General features: G+C 44.1%; 1 protein-coding gene across 6 annotated transcripts in view; it reads right to left on the reverse strand.

Moving 5' to 3' along the window:
• Positions 1-242: 242 nt before the first annotated feature.
• The window catches only part of SLC41A3 (solute carrier family 41 member 3), a 42,616-nt gene continuing 16,152 nt past the window's right edge, over positions 243-26,706 (reverse strand). For 4 of the 6 annotated variants that reach the window (XM_081853433.1, XM_081853435.1, XM_081853434.1 and 1 more), the window contains 9 exons: positions 23,072-23,179; positions 20,436-20,507; positions 18,377-18,521; positions 15,928-16,074; positions 10,237-10,381; positions 7,382-7,461; positions 3,792-3,926; positions 3,386-3,534; positions 243-1,956 (listed from right to left, as the gene is read on the reverse strand). In XM_081853433.1, the coding sequence (XP_081709559.1) occupies positions 1,771-1,956; positions 3,386-3,534; positions 3,792-3,926; positions 7,382-7,461; positions 10,237-10,381; positions 15,928-16,074; positions 18,377-18,521; positions 20,436-20,507; positions 23,072-23,179 (1,167 nt within the window). In that variant the 3' untranslated portion in view covers positions 243-1,770. The remainder of the gene's footprint in view (positions 1,957-3,385; positions 3,535-3,791; positions 3,927-7,381; positions 7,462-10,236; positions 10,382-15,927; positions 16,075-18,376; positions 18,522-20,435; positions 20,508-23,071; positions 23,180-26,706) is intronic. The other 2 variants (XM_081853432.1, XM_081853437.1) reach the window with 1 other exon arrangement.

A 26,706-nucleotide genomic window follows, 5' to 3' on the forward strand; every position in this document is an offset into this window, starting at 1 on the left:
TGTTTTATTTTCATTTTCAATTTGTGAACTGACCAGAAGTCACAATGGATTGGATGTCTTGGTCTTCAAACATATACTTCGAGGTTTTACTTGCATAATTTTCCATAGCTAAAATGTGGAAACCAAACTTATATCCTTCATTTGGAAGGGAAGGCTTCCTCATCTATACCTGAAGCAGGTATATCCCATATATACTGTCCAGTCCTGGACCAGGACGCACAAGGAAACTCTCAAAACATGAACCATTTTTACACTTTTATTTTACATGTGGGTGGGTGTTTCTACAAACCATAAAAACTCATGAGATTTGAAACTGCAAAACAAAAAACGAGGGAGATAGAATGACAATTCTATCACGCTTGGCACTGATGCTGATGACATGGTGAAAATCCACCCTTGGGTCTTCCCGACAGGCGTGGGTAACCTGTGGTCCTCCAGATGCTTCTGGGCTACAAAGATGTGCTGGCTGGGGCTGATGGGAGCCCAACAACACCTGGAAGGCCAAACATGCTCCGCCTCTGCTGCAAGCCTTCAGCAATAACTCACTGGGTTTTTAAGAGCACTGTGCCAGGGATAAACACGGCTGATTTTCCTGCCTTGGGAAGGACAAGTGATTTGACGAAATCCATGGGTACAGAACTCTTAAAAGGTGCTGAGTACTATCAGCTCATTGCTCCTCAGGACCGTGACTTCCATACAGAATACAGAAAGCTCACCCCTACCCCCAGATGAGCCTTCAGAACACACTCTAGGGAACTATCTCAGTTACTAAAGAAGTATTTATGAAGTCCATCAGCAGAGCTGGCCATTTACTCTATGAGTATTCTTGAACAAACCCTGAAAGCAATTTTGCATGGGACAACTGGCATGGAGAGTGGGAAGAGAAGCTGCTCAGCCTCTCAAGATTTTATGCGTGGGTACAGTTGTTTGAAACCATTCAAACAGCCCATACGAAGCTTTAATAGTCAGTTTTGGCTATTTTACGCCTTCCAGCTACATTTTCTCCATCCTTGACCACCTTCTCCCACTTCTTAACTTATACTCCACTCCTGCTACCACAGTGTCAACACTTTGAAACTTCTGCAAAACACTCAAATTAAGCATCAGCATGCAAACTGAGAAACATAAAGTACCTAAATTGCTATATACAATTCTGCAATGAGGTATTGTAAGGCAGAATCTGAGCTATTGCGGTGCAAAGTTTTTTTGGTTTCCTTTGTGTAGGATATACAGTATTTTTTAAAAAAAAAATTGGTGCAGAGTGTGACTAGCCCTGGACATAATTCTCTCTCCCCCACCCCACTGTGTGTGGGAACATACAGAAGAAATACAGACAGGAAAATGTCATATTTGATCGCCAGCTGATGCCTGGCAAAGACAGTGAAACATCCTCATCTAGGACATAATCTAAACCCCACTGAGATCAGTGGATAGCCTCCCATTAGCGTCAATGGGCTTTTCGGACTTGGCCATTTCAATAACACTTCTTAACCAAGAGGAAGGTAGGCAAGAGCAGCGTTTCACAACCCATTCATTACTGACACTTTGGAAGCTGTATCCACGTTGATGCCATTTCATTGGTAGGTATCTTTCAAACTTCACATCTACGTGGTATTGAGATGGAAGGGGAGGGATATCCAAGCCATTCCCGTTTAAGGAGCTGGACATCCTCTTCTTCATACCCTGTTTGGACCGTGTCAAGAGCACCATAGCGATATTTATTTACTTGTTGAAACAGTAGGCAGGTCATCGCTGCAGCCGAAGTCCTCTTTAGTGCTTTGGTATGGGCTTCAACCCATTGCAGATCCAAACCAAGTGAAAGCAAAGGGCTAGGAAGCCAGTGCCCAGGACGTCTCCCAGAGCGGTGAGGTAGGGGATGGAATAGTTGTCAGGATCCATGCCCTTTCTCCAGAACAGCCGCACGAGAATGTCAGCCAGGTACAGCAGGATTGCCACCTGTAAGCAGAAGGGGGGGGGACCACATGGCCATCAGCATGCAGATCAGCCAAAGTTCCATTTTGCTGAGAACGGCTTCTGTTACTCAGGCTTGGCAACAACAGTGGGGCACAGAGGAACTTTGATTCCATGGACCACAGGAGCCTAGAGGGCAGGAATATTTAGGGCTGGGTCAAATTCTCCCCTCCACCCAGTTTTGCCACCACATTCACACGTGCTAAAGTGGAAGGGTGAGGTCACAAAGGGGGGGAGGAGTGAATGAAAGTGGGCCAAAGGAAGTGTGCTCTGTCCACCCCTCTTCCTCTGCAAGCAGACTAGCAGGTAGACAGAGGGCAGGAAGCAGTGTTGCCTTCACCCAGTCTGGTTTCAGGATAAACACGAAGTCATTGCATCCTGGTGGGGGAGGTATGGCAGCTGCAACAGGGAAGACACAGGAGCCATAATGATGTCCCACTCACAAGGGATGGCATTTCTGTGTGGCACGCAGAGCAGGCCACAGGTTGCATGGGGTTGTCTAACGAGCAGTCCCGGTATACTTGTGTGTAGAGCAGGTATCTACAACTTTTTCAGACCCAAGACCCATTTTTAGCCCATGCATGCCTTGGGGCACCCATTTCTCAAACTTTTCCCATCTGTCTGCATGGGGGCAGTGCTTCTGTTGTGACCCGCTTTGAATCAGGCCATGACCCACCAGCTGAAGAACAGTGGCACAGGAGGTCCTGCACAACCAAGATACTGGTGCAACTGGGTGTCCCACTCTCACACAACTCCTACACACAAGGAGGCACTTGCAGAGTGATTTCTCTGTAGATGATTGTGGGCAATATACTGCAGGAAACTGTTGCCGGGTTGCGAAATGCAAGGATGAAGGCTATGGCAGCCTCTGGGTATGAAACCAGCACCTTCCTAAAGCTAACTAAGCAGCTGTCGGTCTGAGCAGTGCCTGGATCAGGTGTGAAACATCTATGCCACCTTGATCAGTTCCAGGATGGAAGAAAGGCAGGGCATAAATGCCCAAACTCCCCTTACTTCAAGCTGTTATAGAGATTTTGACTCAACAATTCAAATATCATGGGAAAAGGAAGGTGCTTGACTGATAATTTTTCTTAGCGACATGGGGAAGGTGTGAAAAGAGGGTAATGTGTTCTAGCTGGAAATGGGGGGATTTAATCTGCCACCCTGCAGCATTTTACACTGATAACTCAGTTTCCCCTAGAAATCTCTACTAAAAAGATACTGCGGCTTCCAAGCAGGTGATGTAAATTTAGAAATCTAAAAGGGACTGGGATGAGGATGGTGGCCTGCAGTTTGTAGAAATCAGGGTCTGTCCCTGGTGCATTCATATAGCTACAGTGGCTGATCGACTCTTGAACACATGGCAGAACCCAAACTTATACTAAAAAAAAGAAGAAGTCAAGTTTCTGGTTACCTGTAGAACAGCAGCCATCAGGTAGAAGGAGACAAAAGTGAAGGTGGGAGCCGTATGGCCTGCCTGCAAGAAATGAATGGTGTAGATGAACAGCAGGTGCCCTGGGATCACTAGCAGGATCAAGACACGAGCAGACTTTGAATTTATTCCTGCAGAGGAGAAAAGGCAAATGACATCATAACTCTGGTTATACTGAGCGAATACGAAATGGTCCGCTAGTAAGGAGCTAGTCCCAAATGGGAGATCCCCTATATATGCGGTTTGCATTGGGACTTCTTTTATAGTAAGCAACAAATAAATACAACTATTATTATTATCAACAACAATAATTTGGGCTAGTGTAGAGTTTTCCCTGGGGGTTTAGATGCGAAAGTAGCTAGGCACCAGTATCTAGAAAGCAGATTACCTGAACTGAAGAAGGTGGTACATGGATTTGGCCAGTGCTGCCTCATCTTGTGTGGCAGGACTCCAGGCATGCTCCAGAAGTGCAGAAATGTGGAGATCCGGCTGGCCTGGATAGCTACCAGATTGCCGCCGACACCTGCAAAGCAAAAGAAAAGCTGAACACACCCTTTGAACCCCAATAGCTGGGAGACACTGGGAGGATGGCGATCAGTCAATACCCACTCATTCACTCCCACAGGTCTGAAAGCTAAGCAGATGTCTGTCCTATAAGCTACCAAACTGCCTTACTGGCTTACACTGCCTTCTCTAGCTCAGTATCCTTTAGAACATTGCTCACAAGCGGATGGTGAGGCAGGAAACACTGCTGTCACCTGATCAGCAGCAAAGCATTAGAATACCGACAGAACAACAACCGGATCGGTGCTATGGATGCTTCGTACAAGAACAACTGCTTCTGTTGCTACTGGCGTTGCCCCAGAATTCTACCACCTACCCGGCAGCTGCACAAGCACACCTGTACAGATCACAATGCCCTGCGTGAGCTTTAAGCACGGCCAGCAATGCCAACGTTCAGCTGCTAGAGGTGGGGAAGTGAGAGAGGAGCCAGGGTGGGGAAATCATAGTTCCCAAGATCTTCTATCTCTGTCAGTTTGCATTTCTTAGTACAGAAAGTATTGATCTGGTGTAGCGATCTTTCCTATTCTACTTAATTCAAGAGGGTTCTGGAAGCTTCACTGTGTGAAAGAAGCAAGCAGAAGGTTACTGATGTTTGGGTTATTCCTTCTGAGAAGCTGAGTACAGCTGGTTTAAACTGGTTCTCTTTCTCTTTCAGTCAAGGTCATGCTGACTATAATAGTGAGGCCAGAAGGAGCCAAAGTCTCACTCTCTCTTTTTCTTTCTGGTGTGGTGTACAGTATATAGTGTTAAGGTTATAGTCTTACTATAGTTTGTAAGTTTAGCTTACGTCTTCTGCAACTGAATTTCTTATGGACAGTGCCAATCCTGAATGTATTGGATATGAAACCATTACGCTCATTTGCCTTCAGTAGAAGTAAAGCTCTGCTGGATGAAATACAATTGCCTCTGGTCTATTTTTTGGAAATCCTGTGCTAATTATGCATTGGAATCTACTCTGGATCGATACTGAGGAGACTTCCAATGACAATCTCTACTGTGGTTTTACACAGAGAAATGGAAAGAAGCTACAGGGGCTGCAGCAGCTGCTCTTACTGCATTGAGGCCTTGGCAGGCACTGCAAATCTTTCAGGGGACAGAGGCCTCCTCAAATTTCTAACTACCAGAAAATGAATTGCAAAACTGCTGCAAGGTCACACTGCATGAACTGCAACAGGGCTTCTCCTTTTGTTTCTCTTGCTCCGGATACATAACCAAATACTTCCAGTTCTGAGAGAGAAAGATTTCCCTCCTTCCTTATCACATACTGGATATTCGTGAGTTAAGATAGCCAACACAGGTGCTCTGTAATACAACTTGTTTGACTCTTGTGCATAGACAGGTTCTTTTATAACAAACAGCTAACAGGTGCTGCAGTGCTTGGCTGTGAAACCACCTGCAGTATATCTGCAACTGTGGTAATTACGGTACCAGCAATTTCTATTCTGACGAAAGGAACTATGGAATGAGAGGACAAATTAAAAGTTCAGCACCATCAGTCTAATTAGTCTCCTCTGGATATGGGCCACCTTGCATTCTGACAGGCTCTCGGCATGCTAGCTTATTTATTACTTGCGACAAAATTTCTATCCTGCAACTTCCTGCAACACCTGGAAGAGGTGTTCAAAGCAGAAAAGAAAAACGGAGCAGAAAACATACTACAATTAAAATGCGATAAGACGGTAAACAACGCAGAGTGTTTGAACAGCATAACAAAGCTAAAACTGAGAGAGGCTGAATTAAAAACAGCCTCTAGGGGAAAAGACGGTGAAGCTGGAAGCCTTCAATTGTAGTTGGACTAAGACTTCCCCCAGGCCCATTGCCAGGGACTCAAGTCGTAGCTCAACAACATCTTGAGGGACACAGATTCCTGCTCTACTCCATTTCCTTCTCTACTGCACCAGCTCTTGAGGTACACTGTATAATACTGCTAATTTCTGGCTGTCACTCAGGTGGAATCTACACACATGTGAAAAACCGTTCTAAAAATTCTTTTTTAAAAAAGCGTTTATAAAAATAAATTGAATTTTCCATAAGGCTCACCATCGCCATCTAGTGTCACATTGTATATTGCGCTTAAAACACACTTAAAACGTTTTATTTGCAGCTGTACAGCTGAGTCCATAAGCTTATGAGAAAGGACCCATAAAGTAATTGAAAGGAGAAAGCCCCCAGTGAATGTCTCCCTTTGGGGGGCTATTTTACAGCAACGTTATGTCTTCAACCACCTCAGATTATATGAAGCAATTGTCCTATAAACCTTTGGCAATAATGAGTCTCAAGGATGTATCTGGCACAGCAACTGCAGCACTGGAAATCCAACAGCTGCTTTCAATCTCCTTTCTCAGAAACAAACAGAACCAGAAGACTCTTAAGTTTTAAAAGCAAAGCATGGCAGAGCATTGTCACAATGTTCTTCTGGAGGCACTGGACTCAGCCGAGAGTGAATGAGCTGTATGTAAGGCCTGGTAAAATTGCAAGACAAATGTGAACTTTCTGAAGTGGAAGGAGAAGTCACCTTCTGTGTTCAGCAGATAGAGGTTAGTTCTGTGGAAACCTGACAATGTCTTATATGTCTGGGATCTTCCACTCCTTGTAATGCTCCCTGATGCTGCCCGTTTTGGTGCATTGATGGAGACAACAGTTCTTGGTAAAATCCTGTTCACATGAATGCTGTTCCTGAGTTCAGAGTGGAGCAATCCTCTACTTCATTCTTGTCTTTTATTTCTTTAGAACATTTTTATATTTGCCTTATTTATATCCATATATTTAAAGAAAGTTTGTTCCAAACCCATTTTGTTTAATTTCCGTATCTCATGATGCAGTGCAGCAGAGTTAGTGCTATGCAGAAAGGGAAATTCCAGGACTATTCAATTCATTTCAATGGGTCTACTCTGAGTATGACTGACATTGGATCTCACCTTAGAAATCCAATACTCCAGTCACTTGTGCCTATTTCCAGGGCCAGCACAAAAGTGTTAAGTACTATACACAGCTTTTGAAGCATTTAATCTTCTACTGGAAATTTAACATTTAAGTACACAGGAAGATGCTTTACTGAATCAGACCAATGGATTGTTTATCTCAGTGTTGTCTTCACTAAATGACATTGTCATGGGTGTCTTTTCCAGCCCTATCTGGAAATACCAGGGCCTGAATCAGGACCTTTTGCACAGCCAATACATGTGCTTCACAACTGATCTTAAGTTTCTGGTCTATCCAGCCCAGACTTAAAGCTAATAAATTAAGTGCTGCAGGTAGACAATGCCTTTGTGCAGCAAGCAGGATTTGTCTCGCTTACGGATCTGAAAACGGGGATTCTCTAAGTCCTACAACGATGAGGGTGAAAACAGGGACATATATTTGACTTGCAGCCTGACATGCTTAAAAAGAAAAAGAAAAAAAGAACCAACCTACCATTGATCACAGGAGTGAATATAGCTATGCCTTCAAAGTTTGGATTGGTTATGGTTTTGTCCAAGATAAGTCCCCCAATGCTGTTTTTAAAAAATGAGAGAACATGAGTATATCCTTCATCTGTTAGTATCCCACTACTCAGTGACTGTATAAATAATCAGTATCTTCTCTGATTACATTTGCTTCTAATCCTGATCTTTTTCAGCAATATTCTGTGGAAATCCTTACTTTTGCTACTGCCATTCAGGTGGACAGCTTTACTAAGATAACAAATATTTCACCCCAGTTCCCAGACTAGGAAGACTTGAAGGAAAATAGTACGGATCTGAAATCCCACAACAGGAAAGATTTTTGGATGAAGGGAGGTATAATAATAATAATAATAATAATAATAATAATAATAACAATTTAACATTCTATCCCCCCATACACTCAGGAAATGTCTTCAACACCGAAGCAATAAGGAAAATGTTTTAATGAACCTAACAGACCAAGCACAATAGATTGAAAAACAAAACTTGTAGCACTTTACAGCATATCATTTTAAATAATATGACAAGTACAAGGCCATAAATTTCATTTATTATGGAGACCATCATCATTTACGGCTTCAGAGTAATTTCTTGAGATTATAGCCATGCCATGACTGTTAGAAATCTGATCTGAACTAAGGTGGCATAAAAAGCAAAAGAAAAGTTGAAAAGAATAAACATATATGATTGGAACAAATTTCAAGATAAGAACTGTAACTCTGGAAGGTATTTCCACATAGCAATATGCATACCATCAGCATTATTCTTATTATTCTTATAATTCAGTACCTGCCCTTCACCCTAAGGTCCCATGGCAGGTTACAACAATTAAAAAACATTACAAATATTTTTTAAAATTACAAAAATAAGGTGGGGTGTAAAAATTTTGTTTTGAGTTTGTGATTACCAGACTTCCCTAAATTCCTGGGTCCAGTAAGGGTTAGAATTTAATCAAGGCAAATGGTAAAATATAAGCCAGATCAGTTTTCTGACCAAGAAATCACCTGGGGTGATGGGCCATTAGGAGGACAAAAGGAAGGTAAGGAGCCGTTAGGAATGCGAAATTAGAGGAGGCTCTGTGCCAGATGGCAAATAGGAGTGACCTTTTACTCTACCAAGGGTTAGTTTTCGGAAACAAAGCAGAGTTTGAAGCAGAGTTTGAAGAAGAGTTGGCTATGACAGGACCTAAGAAAAAAGGTTGCAGTCTGTTAAAGTCAGCAAGCTGGAAAGAGGGTCAGAGCATGATGGTTGATTTCTGCATTTGAATCGAAAGCTGCCGCTATGGGAGAAGCATGACCCTCGGGGGGGGGGGTGTCAGTGTTGTGAACCTCTCCCTTGCATGCTCAGGTTGTATATATGTGTAAATAAACCATATATCATAAAGACACCACGGTCTCCACTGTGCCTCATTTCTTAAAGGAAATACGGACCTCGGGTCAGCGCCTGGAACCCCTGGAGTCTTGCACTGCTTGGATATTGGAGTGACACGCAACAATATGCATCTCAAGTCAGGGTACATCTGAGGTACATCTTCAGCACTGGCAGGGAGCTGTATAGTGAAGGGGCCAGATGCACATCTGTGTGAAGGGAATTCCACAACTAAGGGACTGCCCTCTCCTGGACCACCCCCCCCCCCAAGGGCAGAGGAACTACCAAGAGGGCACCCTGCCAAGGTCAATACTCAAAGTATGTTCTTCCTGTGCATCATCTGATACTGGGTCCTGCCTTTTTAAAAAAAAAAACATGGCTGCATTTCCACATGCCCAGACCTTCCAATATCCGTGTGTGTCCAGCCTGTGTCTTAGAATCATAGAATCATAGAATCATAGAGTTGGAAGAGACCACAAGGGCCATCGAGTCCAACCCCCTGCCAAGCAGGAAACACCATCAGAGTACTCCTGACATATGGTTGTCAAGCCTCTGCTTAAAGACCTCCAAAGAAGGAGACTCCACCACACTCCTTGGCAGCAAATTCCACTGTCGAACAGCTCTCACTGTCAGGAAGTTCTTCCTAATGTTTAGGTGGAATCTTTTTCCTTGTAGTTTGGAACCATTGCTCCGTGTCTTATTAGATAGCAGTTGTTTGGTCAATGAATTCTAAAATAAGTAGAGATATGCTGTTTACAGTTCAAATCAGCTCAATATGCAGTTATCCAAGCTGACTCCTTTTAAGAAGTGGGGAACAATGGAAATAGAGTTATATTGCAAAACGACATGGCTGGAAGTCTGCACACTGCAACATTTTGTTGCAGGCGTCATTTGTCTCTTTTAACACATACACATAAGCAGTTTTGGGGCTGGTTCACGCTTATACCAAGAGTCCATCAGCATCTTGTGGTTACTGAGCATTGTCCTCATTGCACACTGTTGGGACCCCCACCTGCCCTGTGGAATACCCTCCCACCAGATGTCAAAGAGAAGAACAACTACCAGCCCTGTTTAGGGAAGCCTTTAATGTTTAACAGACCACTGTATTTTAATATTTTGTTGGAAGCCGCCCAGAGTGGCTGGGGAAACCCAGCCAGATGGGCGGGGTATAAATAATAATAATTATTATTATTATTATTATTATTATTATTATTATTATTAGAGTTTTCCTCCTTATTGTACTTCTGTAAACACTGGACATTCCCCCAGCTTGCCGACACGTCCTGTGCACGTATGGCACTGTTTGCACTACCTAAGGCGCCACACTCCAAGAACATGTTAGCTACAAACCAAATACACAGGAAGAAATTATCCCTGGAAGCGTGGCATTTACACAGTTAGCACCAGGGACAAGACCTCTTAAATTCCAGTCCATCTCTAGCCCACGAATCTTACCTGCTGATGGCCATGGCAACAATGACTGGCTGCCACCCAGTCTTGAGGACTTCAGCAACGGGAGGACTCTGCCTGGCAATAGCGACCCAAAGAGGAATCATAACAATGAAGACGGCACAGATCAGGGGCGACAGGTATCTCACCTCTGTCAAAGAAAAGGAAAGGTTTATTATTTATTTATTTATTTATTTATTTATTTATTTATTAAATTTGTATACTGCCCTATAGGCATAGATCTCAGGGTGGTTCACAACATAAAATCGTAATATAAGAAACAAACAAAAAAATACATAATAAAAACAATGACATTGACAACTCAATAATCCCCCTTTCCACAACACATCTTAAAAGGTATATGTGTGAATCTCCAAATCTGAAAGGATACAACTTTGTGGGGAAGACCATTCCGCTTTCCCAAGCGAAAGAACAGATGAAGTGATGAGTGTCCAAGCCTGTTTGCTCTAGGATTTTTATGCAGCAATCCTCCATCACTGCCTGCTTCCATCGCCATCTATAAGCAGCCAGCAGAATTAGCTGATGTGGGGGGAATGCATTGGTTGCCGCAATAGAAAACATAAAGCAAAACTAGTAAGCATGCTCTAGCAGGCAGGAGAGCAGGGTGTATTCCAGAGAACGTTAGAGGTGTAAAGTCTCAAAACCAATGGACCAAGTTACACTTATTTTTAAATGTAATTGATTTATATGGTTGGAATTCAATGTCAGGGTTGTCTTTAGCAGATGCGGTGCCGGGGTGCAAATATCCTCCCAGCGCCCCCTAATTACCACAGATAGTTGGAGGGGGGGGGCGAAGCTGCGCACTGCCAGCCATGGGGCGGGGGGGGGAACGCAACTCTCCCCCATACTGCTGTGGGAGAGCAATCCCCGCAGAGGCTCGGGAAGGAAGCTGCATGCCGGCCAGTCATATGGTTGATGGGGCACAGCTGGTGAGCATGCAGGGAAAGGGGAGGCCGCTAGCAAAGCCACGCAGCTCCCCCACTCACTGGGTGCCCCCAGAGGCCAGCGCCCTGGCACAACGAACCACTAAGCCCTATGGGAAAGACGGCTCTGTTCAATGTAGTGCCAAGTGGGGTACATGCAGAGAAGGGAGCTTGCTTGTGGAATTGGGCTTTTCTCCCCTCTTTTCCCTGTGCACCCCCTAAATCTGTTCTGGGGCTCCCTCCAACCCTGCGGAATAGATTTAGGGAGCATGCAAGGAGGAAGGTGCACGTTTTGTTCCACGAGCAGACCTTCTTTGTAATTAATCTATTATCTCAACTTTCCATCCAAAAGGATGTGCCAAGTGGGTTTTATGTCAATATAAAACCAAAGCATATATAGAAGCCTAAATGAAGTAACACAATTACAAGACCAGCAGCAACAAAGCAACAGAGCTGGATAAGGACATAAGGAGCCGCCATTAGTTATCTTCTCTTCCAAGTGCCCAGGTTCACATGGGAGAAGGTGATCCTTAAGATCCAATGCTTTAAGTGGAATTTAATTAAGCACGACTAACTTCAGGGTCAGTGTGTTTTCCATGTAAGCATCACACCAGAGTATACAAATTGGATTTGCTACTAATCTTCAAACAGAAGCCCCTTCATCCCGTTGGCAAGATGGAGTTGGAGGAAGCAGAATTACCCAAAGGTAGAAAATTAAGAAACCCTAACTGACTGCTCTTGTGGGGTAATAGAACAAGCTCATTACCACATCTCCAAGAAGTGATTTTGTCATACTGCAGGACTCGGCATTTAAAAGAAGCTTGTTAATCTGTACAGAGGAAACAGAATACCTCCTAAAAGAAGCCAAGGAGCTTTCATAAAAGGAAAAAGCACACAGCTGTTGTTGGGGTTTTTTAAGGCTTTTAAGCAAGGTGCAGGAGAACAGTAAACTAAGCAACAAGTGAAGAAAGATAAAGGTAAAAGAAAAAGGTAAAGGTAAAAATAAATGAAGAACACTATGTGTGTTAACAGTAAATGGGCTGACCAGAATGGAACTAGAGCCCCTTTTCCATTGCATAACAGTCACTGCTCACTAAGCAACACTGTTGAAAAAAAATAAAACAGACCCCGGAGCATCTAACTGAACCAATGAAAAAACCTGAGCATTTCTGAGTTCAGTTAAGGGAAGGATGCAGCTCAGACTTAATGAAGGGAGAAGACCTGACAACCAAGCATTTCTGACACTATAAGGACAGTTCGACACAAGTCAACTTTTGTTACCAAATTTTGATCAGCTGCGATTTGAGAAAAAGAGCTCCGGAATAGGAATTTTCAGTTCAAGTGCTGAATGAAGTAATGAAAACTGGCTTCTACCCCTTTGACAATTACTGAGACCTCGCAAGAGATTTAGACACCGCTTCAAAGAGTTAGACCATGTATAAAAAGTTCCAGACCTGGCCTGAAGAACTCTAGAATTTATAGCGGACACAGACCTAATACCGTATGCTGCTATTGTTCATTTTGTTTCAAACGGAGCAGCTGTCTTGGTCTGTTGACTTATAGCATTGTAGCGTTGGAAAGGGACCACGAGGCTCATCGTGAGCAAAGGCAACAAAAAACCACATGGAACCTTGAAGTCTAACAAATGTATGGCACAGAGCTGCTGAATTATTTTGATGGTTATCCTCTTTATGTGGGTTTTTCCTTTTACCTAAAATACTGATTGTGGTATAATCCAGCTGTGTATCTCTAGCTGTGAGGCGACTTTGTTTTGTGCCAGGCAGGCTGGAGCTAGCTTTTATATACTTCTCTACGAAGCACCCAGGACTGTTTGTGAGGCTACCAGACTGTCATGTCAAAAAAGGGGATAATGGACTAGAATGCCAGCTACTTGGAACTAGAGCAGTTACTGCCCTATTCATCCCCACCCACCCCTGTCCCTTTAGCTCAGGGGTCAGCAAACTCTTTCAGCAGGGGGCCGGTCCACTGCCCCTCAGACCTTGTGGGGGCCAGACTATATTGGGGGGGGATGAATGAATTCCTATGCCCCACAAATAACCCAGAGATGCATTTTAAATAAAAGGACACATTCTACTCTTGTAAAAATACACTGATTCCCGAATCTTCCGCAGGCCAGATTTAGGAGGAGAATGGGCCAGATCCGGCCCCCGGGACTTAGTTTGCCTACCCATGCTTTAGCTTATATCAGCTCCTGTTGTTTTATTTCTGTCTGTCTTCTGAATAAGTCAACCTTGGGGTGACCTTTAGAAGTGCAGGGAACGTCAGGAAAGAGGGAGAGAGAATGCTGCTTCTCTGACAAAACAAGAATGACTCAGAAGCAGAAGGAAGGAAGCTTCAGAAACACCTTCAAGCAATGGGGATTGTGCCAGGCCTTTTGATATGCTAACGATCGTTCTTAGAGGGCTCTCTCCATCTGCTCTTCATAACTGGTGCAAAGCTGGGCCAGTCGCAACACATTTTGCAGGTAATGGAGCAGTTGAAGCATTCTGGAAATGTGCTTTATATTTTTTCTCCCTCTCCCAAAACAAGATTCTGTTAAAGCCTGAGGCTACAAGTATGCAGTTATCAAAGCCTTTAATCACAAAAGTTGTCTTAAATCACAAAGGATGTCACCCAAAAAGGGAACACACCTTTCTCTGGGGGGTGGAGCATGGGATTTTCACAGCCCTTAGCATCACCCCAGGTGATACAGGGCAGGAAGCACCTGCAGCAGCAGCAACAGCAAAGGGGTGGGGGCTTCTCTGATTAATTTTATAACTGGAGGTAGGGAGTGTCTGATCCTAAGCAACTCTGCTTTCAGAGACAATTATATAGCTATCAAGTGGGAGACCTTTAGCAGGGAATGGGGTCCAACTGGGATTACAGATGCTTCTTTTTACATCATAGGACTGCTACAGAAAAGCTAGCTCTGTCAATATTCCTTCATCTGCACAATTATCAGAAACACAAGAAGCCCCGTAGCCCTTTGCATTTGTTCTCTCTTACAATGTAGGCACTCAGGAGCTTCACAACAGCCCTTTGAGGTCAGCAAGGTCAAGAGCAGTGACTGGCCCAGTGTTACACAGCAGCCAGAGATGGGTGAATCTGCCCACTTTGGTTTCTCTGTTTCTCATTTTCCAATTCTAAATTCAGGTCTCCACATTCCCACATCAGTTCCCCCCGGTGTTGATTTCTCTTAATATACACATTTTGTATGAAATTTTGCCAAACTATTTTTGCAAAGCATAGTCCCTCTAGTATATATGCATTTTAATGCAAACTTTACCTCAGTATATGCATTTTTGAACACCTTTCTTGGCTGAAGAACTGTACTGCAAATTTCGAAGGATGGTTGCATTTTGAATTGAATTGAATCCATCCCCAATCCCTACCAGTGGGCTTCATGACTATGTTTCCGTGGTCCCAATCTAATGCACTATTATGCTACATTGGTTCCCTGTTTTTCCTGAAGGGGAGGAGGGCTGAAATGGGAAGAAATTATTAGGCCACCTTTCTCTGCTGGTGTGTAGCATACTTGCGTCATGTAAAATGACATAAAAGGGATGCAGGTGGCACTGTAGGTTAAACCACAGAGCCTAGGACTTGCCGATCAGAAGGTTGGCGGTTCAAATCCCCGTGACGGGGTGAGCTCCCGTTGCTTGGTCCCTGCTCCTGCCAACCTGGCAGTTCGAAAGCACATCAAAGTGCAAGTAGATAAATAGGTAATGCTCTGGTGGGAAGGTAAACGGCGTTTCCGTGTGCTGCTTTGGTTCGCCAGAAGCGGCTTAGTCATGCTGGCCACATGACCTGGAAGCTGTACGCCGGCTCCCTCGGCCATAAAGCGAGATGAGCGCCGCAACCCCAGAGTCGGTCATGACTGGACTTAATGGTCTGGGGTCCCTTTACCTTTACTAAAATGACATAAAGGAAACCACTAAGTAACCCACATTATCTGCTTTCAATTTCCAGTTAGCTTGAACTGCTGTCGCTACAAACTTCCAAGAAAAAAAAAACCTTAATCAACTGAAAATAAAACATAAGCCAAAATCTCATCCTTCTACAAACTCCTCCCAGACAGTCACGCAATAACTGCCTTGGCAATTTTAAAATTTTAGTGAAAGTGTACAGCAGATTGGAATTGCCTCCTTGTATTAGGAAACTTTGGTATCAGCTCTTAATATGCAGGCTGCATCGTGATGGGGTATCTCTTCCTATCTGGGGGGTTCTTCATGAAGAGGGAGCTCAGGCAAGGGGTAACTGAGATTGAGGGTATCCTATTGTAGAGAGAGGACCATCAAGGCCAAAGAGAACAGGGGTGCCATACTTTTAGGAACACCTTTGTAGAAGAGGGGATCTTCGCAGGTTGTTTTCTCTCCCCAAAACCTACAAAATTTCATTTTTCACACAACTAATAAGGCACAGGATCCTCTATTTCTATCTGGTCAGCTTACTAAGAGCAAGCAAATGCACTGGGTAATTTACAGGGTGCTTCAAGTGCAGGAGTTTTGATGGATCTGTTAAACAAATTCTGATTTTCCCTTGTTGGTTACCAAAATGGATCCCACTGTGCCAGTTTAAATGAACTAGGAGATCCAGAGAGTCTGAAGGTGCTCTCTCAACAGGCAGAACAAAGCTGTCCAGCCCTGCAGACCCTAGTCAGCCTGGGAATCTGCTTTCCTTCCAACATGGGCGGCTGTCTAGGGAGAGGCTGGTCTGCGGTTTCAGAGCTCCCAGGCTTCTTTTGCTAACGTACCTATGTATTTGTAGAGGGTGCTGCTGATGGCAGCTAGCAGGGAAAGCGTTATCAGGTCTCCGAGGCTCGCTGCCAAGGGCGTAGCAATGTTGTCTGGGTTTATTCCCACCTTTCTTGCACCAAGGATCACGCCAATCATCACCAGACCTGAAAAAGAAAAGAAAACAAGTAGTTTGGAGAAAGTTCAGTTCAAGGTGAGGGAGACTCCCTGTCTGCCAAGGTCTCCTAAAGCCAGTAGAGGAAGCAGTAGCCCTGAAATTCGCCCAGGGCTTGTGCCCAGGATGGCGTGGAAAGGCCTGGATCTGGAAGAGAAGCAAGAGCCGCTGAAGGGAGAAGATGAAAAGAGAGTAGCAAAGGAGGCTATTTTGGCAACTGAAAAAGAAGCCGGCAGGGCCTGTGGCTCTCTTTTTTGGGGAGGGTGGGGAGTTAGTCCCTCCCAACCTCTACAGTGGTACCTCAGGTTAAGTACTTAATTCGTTCCAGAGGTCCGTTCTTAACCTGAAACTGTCCTTAACCTGAAGCACCACTTTAGCTAATGGGGCCTCCTGTTGCTGCCGCACCGCTGGAGCACGATTTCTGTTCTCATCCTGAAGCAAAGTTCTTAACCCAAGGTACTATTTCTGGGTTAGCGGAGTCTGTAACCTGAAGCGCCTGTAACCTGAAGCGTATGTAACCTGAGGTACCACTGTATTAATGTACATTTTCCAAACCATAATCAACAAGCCAAAGGAGTTACATTAACTACAGGAGTAAGTTGGGGTGAGGAGATAAGCTAGGGAGAAAAGGGCTTCTGCACAAGGGGGAGAGGGGAATACAACAGCTGAGGCCAGGTAAAACATAGATATCCATACAATATGCAGTCCAAATGGACTCGCTTTCACTGTGCCTGAAAGCTTTCCAAACAAGAGAGTTCTAAAGTTAAGATCTCTGAGAACTGCAAGAATGACTGGACCTTCGTAAAGGCGTGAAAGCCCTGGCAAACCACAATGGGCTGGGCATTTCCTATTGGCAACACTTTCAGACCTAATGAAGTCAGGGAAGGGCTATGGCTCAGTAGCAGAAAGTCTGCTTTGCCGCAGAAGATCCCAAGTCCAAATCTCCAGGTACAGCTGGAGAAACGTCCTGCTTGAAACCGTGGAGAGCTGCAGCCATTCAATGTAGACAATACTGAGTTAAGATGGACCAATGATATCACTCGATACAAGGCAGCTTCCTGAGTTCCCAAGGCAGGGGGCCATACACTGTTCCTTATCCCTAGCGAGTGATGTTCGGAGGAATAAGGCGCCTGAATGCATGGCATATACACTTCGCTATCAGAGCCAAAATAAATTCCTCCATGGAATGTGTCAATAGTATCATATTTCTTTTTCATACCCACTCAGATCACTGAGGAAAACAAAGGAGTAGCAATCTGGCATCCAAAACCATCTTGCCTTGTTCAAACAGGAAGGAGCAGTCCATCATCCTAAGATGTTGCCCTCATTTCTTTGTGTTTTAGGGTGCCAGCATTTCTGATGCCGCCATCTACTTCCTTCTTTTTTAAAGGTCTTGTGCTGCACTCTTGTGGAAAACTTGCAAGCTTCTCCTCTTAGCAGCAGCCATGCTCCATTTGGCAAAAAGCACCGTGAAACAGACTTTCTGGAGTGACATAAAATCCCCACAGCACAGAGAATGCCATCATATTACGACGGCTGAGGTTAGAAGAAATGAGAGAGGAACGCACTTAGTACCTAAGACTGCTCATCTAGATTTTGAGAGTTTTCTCTAAGTCAAGGGTCCCCAACCTGCGGCCCACGGAGGCCATTTAACCGGCCCATGAGCTGCCCCCGAACCGAACTACCCACTCGGCGAGTCCCCGAGCGCTGCGCTAAACCGGTGCAGTGCGGCACAGGGACTCTCTTCTGTGGCTCCAGAAATTGCTTCTGCGCATGCGCAGATGCTGGAAATCGCACCTGCACATGTCCACGGCATCAGAAATCACTTATGTTACATGCCCAGATGCCAAAAGTTGCTTCTGCACAGGCGCAATTTTTGGCATCTGGGCATGCGCAGAAGCGATTTCCAGTGCCACGGACATGCGCAGACGCGATTTCTGGCGTGCTATGCTGGTCCGGCCCACGGAGGATCTCCACGGGACTGATGCGGCCCATGCCCGGTAAGCCTTGCCAACCCCTGCTCTAAGCGGACAACTGGATCCCATGAAAGGCAGAAGGTGGGACATTAGGTTTGGGTGAAAGGCCAGAAAGCTGAGGGTGCATCAATCAATTTTCTAACAGCTCTGGCTCAAGGTGAATAGGCAGTCATGACGAACCTACTGGGAAACATACCTGAACACTGTAGTCATTCTAAGAGAGAAAGTGGACCTGAGACTGTTTATGGCAAGGTACAGAGAGAGGCTTCCAGACACACTGGATCCTACTCTAACGTTGAGTAGTTTACAAAGACTCACCAAGTGAGAGGGCGGCTATGAACGCTGTTGTCAAACTGCTGGCACACAGGATGGCTGCTTCGTTCAGATTCAAGTAGCCTTTGGTCAAGGCACCAAGAAGGACTGCTGCCACTGCAGCCAGGAGCCCCACCACTGTGGCCTGCAACTGTGGAGCAACAAGAATGGAGGACAGAGAGTCTCAGGAGTTATTCGTCTGGTATCAACATGCAAGCATTCCTGCAGACGTCTGGTCTAAGGTAGCACAGGAACAAATGGCAGGTTACATGCAAAAGCACCAGAAAGACTCAAAATTTCTTTTTTTCAAAAAAGGAAAAGCAGTTTCGAGGTAGCAAGGCATTGAGCAATGAAGCAGCAGTGTGCATGCACATGCTCACAAAACCTTTTCCCTGCCAGCTATCTTCCCGTTTGCATGTGCTCACAAATGTTTTCCCTTTTGCAGGTTTCAGATACACTTGTGAGGGAAGATGCGGGTCTGAAATCTCCAAGACGGGAATGTGTGATGTGGCGCTCAGAGTGTCATACTGTATTAAAATTCAGGCATCTTTAGGTTGTTCACAAAAGCTTACTGCTGCCCCCTCCTGGATGAAAACATTCTACCTAATATTTCTACATGCACTCAACAGACAGGGCATCTCTGGACTACAAACATATCAATTTCATATCGTATTAATCGCCATGGACCCCACTCCCACAGAATTCTGGGAATTGCAGTTTTGTGAGGTGCTGTGAATTCCCTGTTAGATATTCCTATTCTCACTTCACAGTACTACAACCTTAGGGTTTCCTGAGAAGAGAGTTTAAATCTGTAATGAGGATATGGCCAATTCATTAGGACCGTTAGCAGATGTTCCTGTTGATAAAGAAGTATGAAAACATGTGAGTGACACAGTTACATTTCAACCCTGGTAAGCAGTGTTGTGTATATTGTGTATATTATTAATATATTGATAACTCCTTTACCAACAGACATTGGCCCAATAAAATGTAATGCATTATCTTGTATCTTTAAAAGGCAGTTGAGAAAATTAACTTCTTTAAGCTGACCAATGAAGTGACCAAATAATAGCTCAGTTCAATTGCTATTATTAGGGTATCTAAATGAAGATGTACTGAACAAGGTATCCTTAAACCAGCCTTAATCAACCTGGCACAGCTGATGGGACACCAGGTTGAAAAAATGAATTTAAACAATCACCTTCAGGGCATTTCCTTAAGCAATGAAAATAGTAGGAATTTAAGTCAAAGCATGTTGTGTAAAGTAAACTTCCAGAATTCAACAGGACGTATTTTCATATAATATGTTCAGGACTGGAATCTTAATATGGGTTTATAACCAGGCCCAGGAAGATAGGAAGAGGTAATGAGATAAGTACAATTAATAATCTAATCAATATTTAGGAAACTATTAATATCTCTAGTCTGAATAGCTGGCTTTCATAGTTATTATATTTCAGAACATATATTCAACTGAACAGGCATGAACTTTTCAAAAAAAGAAAATCTGAGGTTCTACCTCAACTTGCAGATAAATGTTGAGTGAACGCAGCATACGGCATAGGAATTCCAATTAATTCCTAGAGGGGCACAGATATGCAGGATCACATTCCTGTAAAGATGGTGACATTGGAAAAATCCCAGACTATATGTAGACATCCAGCAAGTGCCAAGCTATGCACATGTACACAAAATGATTCCACATGAGCTATTCAGTACACTAAACCTGGGACTTCATAAACCTGACCTTTATGAAACATAGGTCACACCGTGAGCACACAAATGAAGAAAAACTGCTGCGGATGTGAGGCTCAAGCCTTAGGTATTTTGGTCTCTGGTTGCAATTGCTAGGCTTTAAAAGCATGCAGCCAACAAGACTTTGTACAGAAAAACGAGGCCTCCTCCACCGATTGTAAAGCACAGTTTTGAAAGCACACAATGAGCAGATACCCTAAGCCTTGCCTTGCTGCTCACACCACTCCACGCACCCGTGAGAATGTCCGCAGGGTGTGTAGTTTGACTAATACTATAAAGAGGTCTCAAGCAAAAGTTTAGATCTACTTACCTGAATCAGAGCCAAATTGCAAGTAGCCATTTTCCACTGTGCCTGAGTATCATCCATTCTTCCAGTATTAGCCTGGAAGGCAGAAGAGGGAAAACTTAAATGTTACTTGCTGGCAGACAAGGTGGGAGAGAATACCAGCCTGGGCTCACACAAAGTCTGGGTGTAGGAGGCTACACCCAGACTTGGGGAGCACTGTGGCTGCAGTCATTTCTGTTTCCGCCCTTTCCATAGGTATCAGGGCATTCCACATTGGCCCCTGCGGGGCACGGGTTTTCTTTTCTTCCCATTAGCCGTGCAAACATGATCTGAGCACACAATGTAGCACCAGATTGTCAAGGACGGTGGCTCAGACTGGGTGCACCCAGTGTGCAGGTACAGCTGCAGGTTGTGCAGATTCCACACTGGTGACCAAGGCATGAAAGAAGGAAAAAGCTTTTTTAAAAAAAAAATCTGTTCTGTGCAGGGATTAAAAACTTTAAAAACCATGTGTGTTTTGAATGAGAGAAAGAGAAAAAGAGAGGCAGAGAGAGAGAATTTACAAAAGTTGGAAAGTTGGGAAAGAACTCTCCTAGGCAAGACTGAATACTTATGTAGTCCATATCCTTATCTTATGTAGTCCATATCCATATCTTTACGGGCAACCTATGTAACTCCATCTTGCAGCAACAAAAACTCCCACAATAATAAAATACTGTCAACATGAATATATGTGTATGCCAGTCATGACTAAATAAGTAAATAAAACTTAACATGTAACTAAGTACTTGTTCATGTACTGACAAATGTATATATACATTATATTTTTCATTCACTCAATAATAAAAAATATGCCTAGGATCAGGCATGACCAGGTCTACAATGATATCAAACCTGGCTTCCTATGGTACCTAATATTTTAATGGGGGCATTTTTCTATCCCAGCCTGGGCTCACACAAAAAATGATCACTGGTTCCTAGAAGTTAATTCCTCAGCCCACTCTGCAAACCAAAACCCTGGGCGTGAAATACAGCTGCAGCATTATGCTGAGTTAAAACCGAACCTATCTAGAAGGCAGATTGGAATGTATTACAGTGGAACCTCAGTTTTCAAATGTCTCGGCTGCCGAACGTTTCAGAAGCCAATTGCCGAAAACCCAGAAGTGAATGTTTCCGTTTTGAATGCGCCTCAGAAGTCAAATGGCTTCCTGGGGCATTTTTCCATTTTCACCATTCGCTTTGCCGACAACCCTTTGATTTTTGGTTTTTGAAAGTTTTGGAAGTCAAACAGACTTCCGGAACGGATTATGTTCGAAAACCGAGGTTCCACTGTATTAGATTGTGGGATGGTTTGCCATTAGCACTTAATGGTTTGTTACTCAGCAAAAAGCAAATTTTAATTCACTGTATATTTAATACAGTGGTACCTGGGGTTAAGTACTTAATTCATTCCGGAGGTCTGTTCTTAACCTCAAACTGTTCTTAACCTGAAGCGCCACTTTAGCTGATGGGGCCTCCCGCTGCCACCATGCCACCAGAGCACGATTTCTGTTCTCATCCTGAAGCAAAGTTCTTAACCTGAAGCGTATGTAACCCAAGGTACCACTGTAGTTGGTTTGTGTGTGTATGGAACAACAGGTTGCCGCTGACTAGGCAATAGTATTCATTTTTATCACGGCCAATCTCCCTATCCAACACAATTTTTTGGGATTAGCTGTTTCACATGTGAAACAGGGCCCACTAAGCCCTAGAAAGCCTGGCTGCCTTTTCCTCGTTGCTCAGCTGATTGGTTTACATTGAGAATTAAGTCTGTCGCACCAGTGGCCTGGAAGCAGCGGTTCCATCATGAACAGAGAGAATAGTGGCTGCAGCACCTTGAAAGGAGAAGGGGAGGTTGTTCTGTCAGAAGCCTCCACCTCCATCATCTCTTGCCTTTCCCAGCAGGCAAGGGAATCTGTCTTCACTATGGGCTGCTGCCTCAACACTGCTGAAGTACCTCAAAGCAGCACTTTCGCAAAGGTGCAGCCCATGCTTTGACACTGCTGAGCAAGGAGGTGGGGCAGGGAGACTACAGCATATTTTTCTCCTGACAATATCCATGCCCCTGCTTTGTTGTGTGGTGATATGTGTGTCTGTGTGCATGTGTGGAGGAGGCCAATTTTCTCTTAGTCATGTCCACCGTTGACCATCTGTCTCCAGAAGACTGGCCACAAAAATGTGGACCTCAGGCTGAAAAAACGGTTCCCTACCCCTCGTGTAGACAATACTGAGCTAAACGGACAAATGCAATGAATAAGTATAGGGTGGCTTCTTTTAATTATTTCTGGTATAAGAGGCACGCAGCATGTTGGTGTTAGCTGCAGCAAATCAACGCTTCCTTTTAATCAGATTTAATCAGACGGGTAGAAGTACCCTGTAAGCAAAGTTTAAAAACTAAAAAAGGAGAGGAACAGGCAGGAGATCTAAAGATCTGGAATGTTAAAGATCTGGAGCTCAGGTCCCTGGGATACCCTGTAGCAACACCACTGGCAATCGATTTTCATGGATGGGCAGCTAAGGAGACTTCTTTGATTACACCTCCAAACTGTCCTTGTGAAATAAAAGTCATGAACACATCTCTGCATATTAAAAAGTAAAACAACACCAAGGTTGACACTTACAGCAGTAGAAAGTCTAGATGCCAAGGTCATTTCAAGGTTGCCCTTCAATCCAACAAGGGCTGGAATCAGGATAAATATTTCTGTGATAGTCTTGAACACAGTCCAGTGCTGGGAGAAAGGGAGAGGAGAGGATGTTAATCCACCGCTATACCAACCACACTCTTCTTTAGTCACATACATGGATGCACAATTTCCACACATTGTACTTGGCAACATGGTGATGCAACATTAGCCAAGGCAATGAAATCTTTGAAATTGCTCGCCAAAGAACTAAATGATTCTGTTCTCCCCACCCAAAAATTAGTGAAACAAACTAGTATTATCAGCCACCATAAACAATATTTATAACAAAAATGGAGGCAACCTCTTTTATGTGACCACCTGCTTGTTGGTAGAGGTATATGCAAGATTAGTAGTCATGTAGAGCTCTTCATTATAGAATAATGTTATGTTTCTGTCATGGGAACCTATTGGATAATCCCAATGAATCACTTACTCCTCCTTCCCAGAACATTTTGTGATGAGATCGTTTAGACAAAGTCATTAAGGGTGATAGGTTCTTTCACTTGCTCTAAGGAGCAACTGTGACCTCAACTTTTTGTTCCTGGATCCTTTGCCGGTCAGTCAGAGCAGAAAGCCCTGGGTTCAATGAACCAAAGGTCTGATTGTATATATTACTCTCCCTGACTGTTGTAGCCCAACTTCTAGAGGGGCAGAGGTTCTCCATTAATGACACGTGTGTCCATATGCCTTCATTCCAGGGTGTGGGAACAGGAGAGACAACATGGTGAGAGCCAGTGTGGTGTAGTGGTTAAGAGCGATAGACTCATAATCTGGGGAACCGGGTTCGGGTCTCCACTTCTCCACATGCAGCTGCTGGGTGACCTTGTGATAGTCACACTTCTTTGAAGTCTCTCAGCCCCACTCACCTCACAGAGTGTTTGTTGTGGGGGAGGAAGGGAAAGGAGAATGTTAGCCGCTTTGAGACTCCTTCGGGTAGTGATAAAGCGGGATATCAAATCCAAACTCTTCTTCATGGCAGGAGACAGTTCAAGTGAGAATAGAGCCACACATCAGTATTTAATAGCAGCTGATAAACCTAATGACGAAGACCAGTGGTAATGGTGCTGTGCTGTGGTAATTTCCAGCAAAATCAGCTGGAAATTACCACAGAGGCTCAGTGGGCCCTGGAAAAGGAATGAGGTGAAGAAGAAGAAAAAGAACCAGTTCATTGCTAACAGCAGTTGTATATAAGGAGCTAGAAAATGGCCCTTGGAGGAATGTGACCCAAAGAAGGTGCTGTTAGATGAAAAGATAAGTTTGAACAAAGGAGAGCTTGAATTATAGATTAACAAGTAGGAACCTGCCTGCAAGGAATTCCGGGAGGCTGGAGCAGCAGCAAAGGAAGCATATTTTCTACCCTTCCAGTCTTTTGCTTATCTCTTCCTCTTTGCAGCTACTCTATTCCTTCCTTTCCTCAGTTGCCACCTTCTCCATGCAAATTTTTCTATCTCCTCCCCAATTGCCTATGTTCCTCCCCTCAGTCTACCACCTGCCTACTTATCTCCCCACCAAATTTCCCTTCCTGTAACCCACCTTTCTCCCTTGATTCTCCCCAGCCCCTGATCATAGATCTTCCTCCTCTTTCACTCCTCTCTAACGGAACAAACCCTCACTCTTCTCCTCAACCTATTGAAGGATGCTCGCCAAGAGTGCAGCAAAAGCCTCCCTGTCATCTAGGCCAGTAGCTTCTTAAGAGTTCCATATCAGTGGGGGGGAGGCGGAAGTGATGTATGATGTTCTACTGCTGAAGATACTTCCCTGAACTAGTCATAAACAACCCTAATCTTCAGGACTTTGAGACAGCAGATGGTGGAATGACTCTCCCCACTATTCTTCTGCAAGGACAGGCAGTCCAAAACTTGCCAAGCATCATTAGATATGGATTGATTACTATGGTTTCCAACTACTAAGCTATGCATTTACATGAGTACAGTGGTACCTCGGGTTACAGACGCTTCAGGTTACAGAAGCTTCAGAAATAGTACCTCGGTTTAAGAACTTTGTTTCAGGATGAGAACAGAAATTGTGCAGTGGCAGCGGGAGGCCCCATTAGCTAAAGTGGTACCTCAGGTTAATAATAGTTTCAGGTTAAGAACGGACCTCCAGAACTAATCAAGTTCTTAACCCAAGGTACCACTGTACCAGAAATGCTGAAAGGAACAGAATTGGGGGGGGGAGGACTTGAGGAACAAAGTGTTGTTACAAAGCTGTGCAATATGAAAGAAAGATGCATAGGAGGAAAAGATACAGTGTAAGTTGCATTAGTAGTGATTAGTAGCTTTAACATCTTGGACCATGGTATATGGGATCAAAAAAAATGGATTAGATGAGAAAAGTAACTCTGGAAATTAGCCTGCTAATCTTCCAGACTTGATTGGAAAGGGGTGTGTAGACCCAACAGCATACACTTTGGTGACAACAAAAGCAGCCTAAACATGGAGGCATGATATCCTAACCATCTTCTGTGAACGTTAAAAAGACAACACCTGTAGTTCAATTACAGGCAGTAACAGAGAAATCAAATAACCCCCAATTTCTAATTCCTTCCCCTTCCCTTTTAGAATACGGTTATTCTTCCTTGAATCATTATGTGTGACTCACAGCCTTAAGGGTTTTTTGTTTTTGTTTTTATTACATCAAATCCAACCTTCAGCACAAATTTTAAAAACCCTCAAAACTGAATGCAAGTATTCTGAAATTACAATAGCACCATCAAGGGTATAGGCTGGCTCGGTGACCTCTGCATTCATCTCAAACTGGAGCCAAGAGTTACTCATTCCTCCCTTGTCTGCACCTCTTAATTTTGCTTTCCTCATGACACTGCTGAGCTCATAAAGCGGTAATGCACAGAGGCTGCTCTTTTGCAAAGTAGACAGTGTACACAGAGTGAGTAGTGTCAGTTAATGTTTTTATTACTTTCTGCTCAGTTATGACGAGGTTGGGCTCTGTCCTTATCGCCTGTATCCAGTACAGTCAGCTGAGCTCTTACATTATGTGGTCCACATGGCTGGATTTCCTACATGACACGGCTATCAATTAACAATGGAGCTCAACAATGCAATATTCTAAGTGTTCAAAATGACACCTAATAGCATACAGCTATATCCTGGAGTTTCATTAATTAAATTATCAGCATCATGACCCCTTCTCTCCCCAATCACAATCAGAACAATAACTGCAGGGATAGGTGGTGGTGGGGGTTCAACTGGCACTGGTGGGAATGCCCTCCCTCCCAGGCTTCTGGCCAAATGGGGAGGGCAGAATGTCTGTACCACTTGTGGCTGGAGAATGAAGAAATAAGTCTCTCCATACCATAAACTGCATTTATGATAGGAATTCCCCTCACTCCACCTGTAATCAATCATGCTACTCATTAAGCATCGTGTGCAATTTGTCCCTGAGGGTGACAAAGAAAAACATGGCAGGAAAAGTGGCAAGGTCAGTGCTGCCAGAGATCTAATGGTGCATGTTTGATTTCCATTCCTTATATGTCGTGCATGAACTGGCCGTTTCCTCCCCCCCCCCCCCGTATATCAGCTGATGCTCAGGGGAGGCAGCAAGAGCACTGGTGA

This window comes from Podarcis erhardii, assembly GCF_964252035.2.
Source record: "Podarcis erhardii genome assembly, chromosome: 2".
Lineage (NCBI taxonomy): Eukaryota > Metazoa > Chordata > Lepidosauria > Squamata > Lacertidae > Podarcis > Podarcis erhardii.